Source organism: Triticum dicoccoides, chromosome 2B (genome assembly GCF_002162155.2).
Source record: "Triticum dicoccoides isolate Atlit2015 ecotype Zavitan chromosome 2B, WEW_v2.0, whole genome shotgun sequence".
Taxonomy (NCBI): Eukaryota; Viridiplantae; Streptophyta; class Magnoliopsida; order Poales; family Poaceae; genus Triticum; species Triticum dicoccoides.
Window position 1 is genome coordinate 635,532,463 of NC_041383.1, and position 10,886 is coordinate 635,543,348.

General features: G+C 48.8%; 1 protein-coding gene and 1 pseudogene across 1 annotated transcript in view; both read right to left on the minus strand.

Annotated features, from left to right (window-relative positions):
• Positions 1 to 6,081: 6,081 nt before the first annotated feature.
• The window catches only part of LOC119365296 (squamosa promoter-binding-like protein 7), an 8,034-nt gene continuing 3,229 nt past the window's right edge, over positions 6,082 to 10,886 (minus strand). The window contains exon 3 of the mRNA XM_037630913.1: positions 6,082 to 6,867. Coding sequence (XP_037486810.1) covers positions 6,374 to 6,867 — 494 coding nt within the window. The 3' untranslated portion in view covers positions 6,082 to 6,373. The remainder of the gene's footprint in view (positions 6,868 to 10,886) is intronic.
• Positions 7,455 to 8,521, minus strand: LOC119365297 (annotated as a pseudogene).

Genomic DNA, 10,886 nt, shown 5'->3' on the forward strand with positions numbered 1-10,886 from the left:
GCCGCCTCACCACTGACCCCACCATTCGCCGGAGTTTCTCGCCGCCGCCACCGGAGTTCCCGCCGCCCGTATGGTTTTTTAGAAACCATCGGTTATTTTTTTAGATCAGTTTAATATTCTTTTCGGATTAGTTATTTAGCGAACGCCCGTTCATACGTTCGCTTTAACGGACGTTTTCATCCGTTAGCCGCAGACAGCGAACGTCGTTCTTAGCTTGTTCATCAGTTTTTCTTTTTCCAGGGTTTTTTCCGCGATTATTTTTGATCGTGATTTTTGCCCTAATTTTCATTTTAGTTTATCTTTTCGCTCGTTTATCGGAATCAGACGATTCAAGCGCCTAGATCTTTGTCTCGAAGCCCTCTTTCTGTTAACCAACTTGAACAAGATTTTGGTACTCTAAAATTTGACTTAAGTCCAGATTAGTAAACGGATCTTGTTTCTTTCGCAGATTGAGTTTCGTTGCTTCGTTTGATTTGATTCTTTTTGCAAACCGAAGTTCTTAAGTTGAAATTTCTGGGTTGATCTATTATTTGAGTTTTACTCGTGCTTCTAATTGAGTGCTTATTGTATGCTTGTTTGTTTGCGATAGAGTACCCGGAGTGCGAAGCGTGCTACTACGATCTCTAGGTTTCACGGATCATCAGCAAGGCAAGTAACACTTTGATCATATTTTCCTATACCCAATTTTTATGCATTAGTTTTACCCTCAAACAATTGCATGGTTGGGATCTGATTAACATGTGGGTTCTGGGAAGTAGATGATGAGGTAGAACCTATTACCCTGTTTACTATTAAACCTTTGGGAGTTACCTCTACGTTGCTTATATTGCTATGCTATGCTCGTAGATGTGGTTTGGTTCGAGTGATTAATGACAGATGTGAGTATTGCTAATTAATGGTTTACTTAAGGTGGCTACTTAAATACACATCTGGGTGGATTGCTTGAGGCACCCTGGAGTACCCAGTGGTTGTCAGGGCACCTGGAGAATCCAGTGTTGTCCTAGGATATCCCGGAGTACCCGTGTGATCATCTTACGGTCCGCCACCCAGGCTCAAAGGGATCATAAGATTATTCATGCTAGAAACTTCCATGTGCAGCCACAAGCCAATATGGGCTCTGGCATAGTTGAGTAAGTTGCGTGAAGCTCTTGAAGAGGTAGACTAGCAGATGTAGTGGGTTGTAGGTGGTACTGTCTATCCAGAGTAGAGAGTTCATGCTTCAGAAAGACTATGTCTCGAATCTCCGACCATGGATGTATTCGAGTCTTGTGGGGAAAGGTGCGCAAACCTCTGCAGAGTGTACAAACTAATCATGGTTAGCCGTGTCCCCGGTTATGACGTTTTGAGTATCTAGTTCTTGGATTATCATGTTGATCTCATCACTATAAATATAATTTGTTTGGGTTAATGATGATGTTTAATCGGGATTGAGTTGGAGGAACCTTCTCAATGTTTAACAACCACCATGATAGTTAAATAAAGTTTATTCCTTTGTTGTAGGGAAAATTTGGCTTTATGCAAAACTGTAACCATAGAGCTTTCCACCAGCCATACATGCATGTAGTGATAGCATTTATTCCGTTCATTGCTCTATGTGTTACATTGCCAGCATATTCCATGTGCTGACCCATTTCGGGCTGCAACGTTCATGTTGCAGACTTTTCAGACGACGAGTAAGGTGCCGTAGGTCGTTGCCTTTCACTCACTGATGCCGTTGGAGTTGATGGACTCACTTTATCTTCCAAGCCTTCCGCTGTTATCGATTTTAGATGGCCTTAAGTCATATTATTGTAATAAGTTCTCTTTTGAGTCATTCGATGTAATAAGTGTGTGATTGCTACTCTGTTATAAATCCTCGAGTATTGTGCGTGTTAGCATTACCGATCCAGGGATGACACTGATGCACAGAGATCAGACTGTTTGAGGTCTGGTCGCTATAGTGGATTGTCGACTTGGTCAACTACAAACATCCACCCCTTACTGACGTTGTTTTCACTACCTCAACCACCCAGAAGCTAAGACACTATATTTAATTATCTTTGTGTAAAAGTAGGGTTATATTCCTATAGGATGAAATAATTTACATTCCTTTTCTGACCAATGCATGTATATCAGCTACCAGTCAGCAAAATGAAATTCTAGTCGAACTAGTTTCTACCGGTGTCCTGCATGCTCGCCATGTGTGCATGTACACAATTTGCATACCAGTACTCTACCGATTCTGCTGTTTTGTACTCCCTCTGTTTTTATTTACTTCGCGTATTAGCTTTGGTCAAAGTCAAGCTTTATAAACTTTGACCAAATTTATACACAAAAATATTGGCATATACAATAACAAATCAATAGCAGTAGATTCATTGTTGAATGTACTTCCACGTCATATAGATTTATTATGGTAAATATTTATATTCTTTCTATAAACTTGGTCAAATTTTAGGAAGTTTGACTTCGGTCAACTCTAATATGCTAAGTAAATAAAAACAGAGGGAGTATTGTTTTCATGGGACTATCCACTGTATAGGAGCAGACATTTATTGCATTGAGATTATTTTATTCTTTCATCCCATGGTCAATCCACTCATGCTTTAGTCTGAATCTAAAATTTGTAACACTTTTCATTTTTGAACCAATGATCCATTTAGAATCCGTTTGCGGATTCGTGTTCCTGACATTTAAATCTTTGAGACAAGATCAAACTTGAACATGTTCTGGCCAAGTTTAAATTCAATATTGATACCATAATGAAGCTTATATGAAATGTGAGATGATACGACAATAAAACAAGTGTGAACTAATAATAAAAACATGCAAAAGTCAATATAAAACCATAATAAAACTTATATAAAATCTGAGATGAAACATGGATGAATTGTGGAGTGAAACAATAACGGAAACATACAAGGGAATGTATGAATAAGTAATGAAAACATGTAAATTTGTGATAATATGGAAATGATATCTTATAGAAAATATGTGAAGAGAACATTTTTAGTGCCCAGTCCAACCATGAAATATAATTTAACAAAATGATATGAAACTTATTTGAAAGCTTCAAAAATACAAATGAAACCTGAATGAAATAGTACTGGAATCAAGAATGAAAAGGTAGCGAAACCATGTAATGGAAAAATAGTAATGAGACATGTTAAAATACGACGAAAGACACATGTAATAGTTTCATATAGGTTTCAATATGGTTTCATAATTTGAATTTGATTTATTTGTTCAAATGTTCAAATTGATCGTGTTTCAAAGATTTAAATGTTGTGATATTCAAACGGTTTGTCAATCGGATATTTGGTTCAAAAGATATAATTGCTACAAATTATATAATCAAATTGAAAAGCACGGGTGGGTGGGATGTAACTATGGCGTGGTTGGTTCAAAAGATGTCATCGTATCTGACTACAGAACATACCCACGAGTAACTTTGTTGTGGGCCTTCTCGCTAGCTGTGTCCCCATATGTGTGCGTGCACACATGGCGTGCCTGCACGACCCCGGTAGAAAATCCATATCCCTAGTTTGTTTTATTGCCCAACCTGTATCCTTTTTCTTTGGCAAACAAGAATCTTCAAAAGAGGGGAAGTGTTAACTGAAATAAGCGAAGCCCTTAGAGAAAGAGCATAGTTCGTCACAAAAATCCACAACGGTTGTGTTGAGCTGCATGAAGAGACTGCCTTTGGAACCATAAACTACTTACTCTACTAGGAATGGACTGAGTAGTGATTGTTTGCGCTTTTTGCCAGGACAAGTACGTCTTAGTCCTAGCTAATTTGCCGAATGAACGAAGAAACTATCAAATTAGTCGTGCAGTCCAACCAACCAAAGTTTTTGTTGAATTTTTCAACCAACAAAATTTACGACAAATTCGTATTCTGTTTCTTCAGTACCCTTATTCGGTATGGATAGCAGGTAGCAAGCACAAGCACTGCCTCTGAACATTGACAGCCGACAAACTTCCCCTGAGTGTGCCGCGGATCGGAGGATCTGGGAAATGCGCTAAGCTAGTGCACATAGACCACACACCTTTCTTCTTTCTTCTAGAAGCTTTAGATAATTGGTGAATGATTCGGTGAGGTCAGATCGATAGGCTCCCATCGACCAATAGTCAGATGGCGAGTGGTTGTCATGGCAGCACATTCCGAACATTGGCCGTGTAGTGTAAGAGCATCTCCAGCCGTTGGCCCCGCAAAGGGCGCCTAAAATCGCCGCCTAGGGGCGAGCCGGCGCAAAAAAACGGCCTGGGAACGAGTTGCCCCCCGGTCGTCGGCCACAGGGCGGCCCGAGGCGCGTCTAATTTGTTCAAAAAAAAAGTTCGGTGAAGTTCGGTTAAACACGACTAAATTTCGGTAAACTTTGGCATATATTACATGTTCGTGACGCGTTTACATACCAAATATAACTAAAAAAGAAATCGCTAAACGCAAAGTAGTCGCCGTCCTCGCCGCCCCCGTCGGCGGCGGCCTTCTCCTCCTTGACGCGGTCGTCCCTGCTGCACCCCTGCCCGGCGTCGCCATGGCGGACAGGTGCCGGCGGCGGCGGCGCGTCGTCGTCACTGTCGTCGAGGACGACGACTCCTCCTTCTTCGCGGCCCCGGCGGCGCTGCTCGAAGCGCTGCAGTGCGGCAACCTGGCGCTCCCTCTCCATCCTGAGGAAGTCATTGCGCGCGCATTTTAGGGCCACATCGTCGGGCTCCGTCTTCACGGCGGGGAGCCCCGGCTCCGTTTTCACCGGCGCGAGCCCGCGCTCCGTCTTCGCCTGGACGAAGCGCGGACGAGCCAACGAGGGGGCGCGCCGGCCGCGTTCGTTGATGACGATGTCGGCGCTGCGAGTGCGCCGGCCGAGCGACGTCTCCGCCGCGGGCTCGGCCTTGACGCCGAGCAGCGCAGGAGAGCCGGAGGAATGGAAAGAAGATCGCGACAGGGAGGAGGAAGACGATGAAGAGACGAACCTCCTGGGCAGCCATTGCCCGGCGCGTCGGCGGTGGGCCAGGGCCGGGGCCGCCGGGAGAGGGTATGCCAGTGGCGGCTCGTCGCTGCCCTCAAGATGCGCCAGCATGTCGTCGAGCGTGCGGCCGGGGACGACCCACCACACGCGGCAGCCCTCGCTTTTCTTCATGTCGCCCACCACCGACGCCCCATTGGTGGACGCCAGCCTCTGCTCCTGACGGCGCTCGAAGAACGCCGCCCATTGCCGAGTGGTTGTCGGCGGCGTACTGGGGGAGGGCGCGCTGCTCATCGGTGAGGGAGGCGCGCGCGAGCTCGAGCTCGTCGGCGAAGTAGGCGGTCCGCGCCACGGCGTCGGACAACGGCGGAACGGGCACTCCCCCATTGCTGAGCCGCCACCCCGACGGCCCGGCGTGCATGTCCAGCGGCGCCGGGATGTTGGCCTCGAACAGGAGCCACGACTCCTGTCCGCGGAGCGAGCGGCGGCCGAAGCCGTTGGCCGCTGCCTCGTCGCCGGGGAAGCGTTCGGCCAGCGGGGGCAGTCGAAGTGAGGGAGGGCTCGGAGGCGGCGCACGGGAGAGGGAGAGGGAGGGCTCGGCGGCGGCGGTGCACGGCAGAGGGAGAGAGCTCGGCGGCTAAGGCTGGCTGGTGTGGCCTGAGGCGAGGGAGGGTGCCGACTTTATATAGCCGCGCCCGTGTGTACGTGTGGCGGGAGGGGAGGCGACGCCGCGCCGCCTCGTGGCGCGCCGCCCGTGAGGAATCAATAGTAAGGCTGACCGGCGGCGGCGGCGTGGCAGCCTTGGCATTGATTCTCGCGGGAACCGAGGAGATAAGGGCAACGAAGGGCCCGTCTCGCTGACTCGACGGGCCCGCGGGTGCTTCGCGCCAAAACCAATCGTCCCGGCGCCCCCCAGCGCGTCGGGTTCGATCTGGGTCCGCCGACGCTGATTTCGGTCCAGGCTCGCGAAAATCGAGCTCCTGAGAGGCGACTAAGCCGTTTTTTCGACGCCGGCGCGAAAAAATCGTCGGAAAGACCGTTCTGAGGCGTAGCTGGAGATGCTCTAAGTTGCGATGACACACGAGGCCGACAGCCAACAATATGTTGTACTACGTCCCGACCGGAGATTCTGTGATGGTTGCAACTTTTCCATTCAGTTCACCCCGTTTCTACAGAGAAACAAGAATGACAGCATGCAAGACCGACCGCCCATGATCTCAAATTAATCCAAGTTGGAATTCAGGACCAGAATTTACTTGGGGCGCTTTGTCGGGGGATGAAAAAAAAGAAGAGGATGCAGCTAGCACCCGCTACAAGACAGACAGTACACTGTTGTCCAACTCAAGTTGATTGCACGGTCGACACAATGACCAAAGCCCCAGCCGCGCCCATGCTGCGTACTGTAGTACTTGCACCATGTGGCGACCTCAGACGGCGTGGGCACCCTGCAGAGGCGTCCACACGCCCGAGCCACGGCCCGCGTCGCCGTCCTCGGCTGGCCTGCCCTGCGCCATGGGCCGGAAGGGCAAGCCCGCCGTGGCGGGCGCCTGCATGAGGTCGAGCGTGACGTGCCCCGCTGGAGGAGGAGGAGCTCCGTGGTCTCGGCCGGCACCATTGCCCACCACCGCGTGGCCTGGCGGGGCCTGCTGGTGCGCTTGGTGCCAGGCCGGCGCCATCTCTGCCGCGGCCGGCCGGCCAGCCGAGCGCTGGGGGAAGAAGTGGCACGCCAGGAGCGCCGCGCGGTTCTCGGCGATGAGCTCGTCCAGCGCGGCGCTGCTGGAGCGGGCGGAGAATACGTCGCCGGGCGTCGTCGGGACTAGCCAGGGGGCGGCTCTGGCCGATGACAGAAGAGAGAGAGCACCAGCCGGGGACGTCGGCAGGCCGCCGTACGGCACGAAACCGTGCACCAACGACGCCACCCCTGCAACAATTAAGCAAGCTTATTAGTTGCATGCAAATGCAAACCATATACCGAAAGATAGACTCCTTCCTTGGCTCCTTGCTAGTAGTGCAGATCAGGCTACGCACGCATGTTTGTCCTGTTGTGTTTTGAACTGCAAAATCCAGAAGGTTTCGGCATGTTTGTGAGTTTCTCCTCGTCATTTGCGCTGGAAACTCTAGTGTTACCGACGGCTACCAGGTTGGTCAGCGCCAGTAGACGATGACTGCAGCTTTTATCCACAAAACACCACAAAAACCCTAGTGAAACACTATCTGTACGTACGTGTAATGGTGGGCATCATGATTTGGTCACTGTTTCCCCAACCTGATGCGAGGTGATTCTCCTCCTCAGTGACTTGTGGGAAACTAGATAATTCATAATTGTAGGATTATCAAGCTTTGTATCACAGGTGCCATGTGACAGAACACGCTGATGCAGGTCGGGCCCTGTCCAAACCAAGGACCGCCGGGACATTATTCTGTTTTTTTTAAGATTCGCTTATTTTCATGCTTAGTACTCCCTCTGTAAACTAATATAACAGCATTTAGATTACTATTTTAGTGATCTAAACGCTCTTATATTAGTTTACAGAGGGAGTATCATAGTATGAAGAAGCACAGCAGCTCCACACAAAAAAAAAACAGCAGCTGAAGAAGTTCTGTCAGGATGAGGCCAGGATGTTAATTTATTGCTTCGCGCACATCGATTATTGTTCCAACGAGTATTTGAGAAAAAACTATCACATTACGAGTATCCGTCCCACATAACTACCACATTTAAGAAAAGACTGATAACTATCAAAATTTTCTAATTTTGTGACAAAAACTACCACTTTTAAATAATGGCCAGTTTAGAAATTTTAAATGTTTATGACATGTGGAACCAACCCGTCAGGGCTGACGTGGCGGCAAAGTCAACTCCGTTTACTCTGGCCATTAAGTTGACCGTTATGACAGGCGGGACCCACACGTCAACATCAACCTCCTCCTCCTTCCTCCTCCTCTCTCTATTTGGCATTTCAACAAATACCTCTTGTGCATGCGAGGGAAGCAGGGGAGCTCCGGCGGCCTGCTCGCTGTACACCATGTCGGACTTTAGCACGAGCTCTCGGTGCACCAGCTCCGGGTCGGGCTTGGCCTCGCACTGCACGGCGGCAGTGGCGGCGGCCTTCATGGCGACGTCGATGTCGATGTCGGGAGCTACTGCTCGATGGTGATGCGGGCACGGGCAGTAGGGAGCGGCGGTGGTGGAGGAGCTCCGGCGTTTGCCCAGTGCGCCGGACGGGGAAGACTCTCTCCACATCCATCACCTTGGGCCAAGCCGAGCACTCGAAGTTGAGCACGGGATTGGAGACCTCAACGTGGACGCTGATGTGCATCCTGGCCGGTGGCCCGCCGTCTTCCGCGGCCGCGCCCGAGCGGGTGGGCCCCACGGGGCCGTCGACCATCGAGGAATCCACCTTGACCTCCTCCTCGTAGAACACGCGGCGCAGACCCACTGCTCGCCTGGACGGTCGGCGTCGGCAAACGGTGCGACGGAGCGGCGCATGTCGGACATGTACTGTCGCGAAGGGACAAGGCGGGGGGGCAAGCGCCTCGAGGCAGTGCCAGCGGTGGAGCAGCTGCCAGGCCATGGCCAGGTGGTGCCGCGCGTGGACGGACGGCCGCCGCCGGTGTGCCTCGGGTTCTGAGAAAGTTGAAGTGCGCGGAGCGGCCCTTGATGGCTAGTGCAGCCACGTCGTGGGCACGCCGGCCGTGCTGCTGTCGGCCGGCCGAGCCAGGCTCTGACGGCTGCGGCGGCGGCTCGTCCCTGGAGCTCCCCTGTTTCCATGCACATGATGTGTTCGAGAAAATGTCAAAGAAAGATGGAGGAGGTTGATGCTGCCGTGTGGGGCCTGCCTGTCATAACGGTCAACTTAATGGTCAGAATAAACGGAGTTGACTTTGCCGCAACGTCAGCCCTGACGGGTGGATTCCACGTGTCATAAACACGTTTAAAATCTCTAAACTGACCATTATTCAAAAGTGGTACTTTTTAGTCACAAAATTAAAAAAAATTGATAGTTATCAGTCACTTTTTTGAATGTGGAAGTTCTGTGGGACGATATACCTAATGTGGTAGTCTTTTGTCAAATACTTTTGTTCCAACACAGGACACCATGTATTGATTGGAGTGACTGTGGCTCAGTCGACTTAAAAATAGCCATTGCCCGTTGGTAGTAGTCAGATCAAAATTTCCTACCCCTTTGGTAATTCAGAAATCTTGAAGTGCGATAAGGTTGTTCTGGTAGTTGCTTTACATAGAATAAGCATATTGGTTTACACTGTTTCCTGCTTGTGCTTCCCAAGTGGGATCTTCCGGCCATTGCTTTGGGAGCAAATTGAACGTTGTAGGTGTTTCTAACAACAAGGTGACCTTTTTTTTCTTGCAAAAAAAAAACAAGCAGACCTTTTTTTTTGCTTTGTAGGAGAAGTAGAGAAAAAACATAGGAACACCATAGTTTCCTTTGGTGGCAATGGCATCCATTTGATTCAAAGGAATGGAGCAAAGAAAAACAATAGGGATTCTCACTTAACCTCATGATTACTAGCTAAATTTCACTTTGGAACTCTTTTTAGAACATTTTTTACATGAAGAATGAGATAAGTGTTGGCGAAATGGCGTTAGAAAATTATATTTGATTGTGGTCTGACTTTGTTTTGACCACGTTTATTAGGATGTCTTCGTGATTTGTATTCCTCAAAATCAGACACACAAATCTACAAAATTATAGTGTTTTGTTGTTCATATATATTCCTATCAAAGAGGCACGAAAAGAAATCGATGAGGTGCAGCGATATTATTTATAAAGCTGTTAGACAAACTATTTTCTCCGTTCACAAATATAAGATGTTCTAACTTTTTTGTGAATCGGATGTATATAGACATATTTTAATGTATCCGTTCATTTATTTCAGTTTGTATGTAGTCCAAATTAAAGTAAAATATCTAAAACATCTTATAGTTGTGAACAGAGGGAGTACTAGTTATCGTTGGACTTGAGTACGACATCTTGGCAGCCGATTCATGCACGACACATGTTAGCAGCCGTCCATCACTTTGGCTCCATGGGTTAGTACCATCGATCACAGCTTCGTGCATACATCGTCAGCCAAGGTGTCGTGTGCATAGTGATTTCGTATTCTCTATCTATATACCTCAAGTCTATGCCCTAAGAGAATATTCACTCTTTAATTCTTTATATAATGATAGATTTTGACTCATTATTTATCGAATTAATTTCAATCAACTACATAAGGAAAATACCCTAATTAACTATACAAGGAAAACCGATATTTACTTCCAAGCAACTTCGTAGTCCGCATGAGTGCTTTACAAAGTTTAACAAATAACACTGTTTGTGTACGCGATGTATGCTAGCACGGTACAGAGAGCACTTGAACTTTTAAAGACAAGTAGAGCAGACTCTAAGTCTGAACTCTGAAGATCAGTGAAAGTACTATACTATAAGCCAGGCTAACTAAGTAAGCGCGCATCGACTCCATATTTGATTAGCACCAATTAATTGATTTGCGTGTTAATGATATTATTAAGGCCAACTCCACCGCACGACCCCAAATCGTCCCGGTCTGTCCGTTTGGGTCTAAACGGACAAATAAAGCGGCCCAACGAGCGACCCCATTCGTAAAAAGACGTCCATTTCTGGTCCGGTTTGCCCCAGCCCGAGCGCAAATTTGATTCGGCTTTGGGGTCGAGCGGATGCTTTCTGCGTCCTTTCCCGACTGCTCTTGTCCGGCCTGGACCCACCAGTCACCCACTCACCTCCCATCGATCTCTCTCTCCTTTTTCTCTCTCCCCACTCGCGCACCTCGCAAGCCCAGCAGCAGCTACAGTCCCCGTCGGCGAGCGGGCGCGTGGCAGCGAGCGGTGAGCGCCACGGGCGCGCGAGCAGGAGGCGGATGTGGGCGGTCGCGCGGGCGCGCGAGCAGGGGGCGACG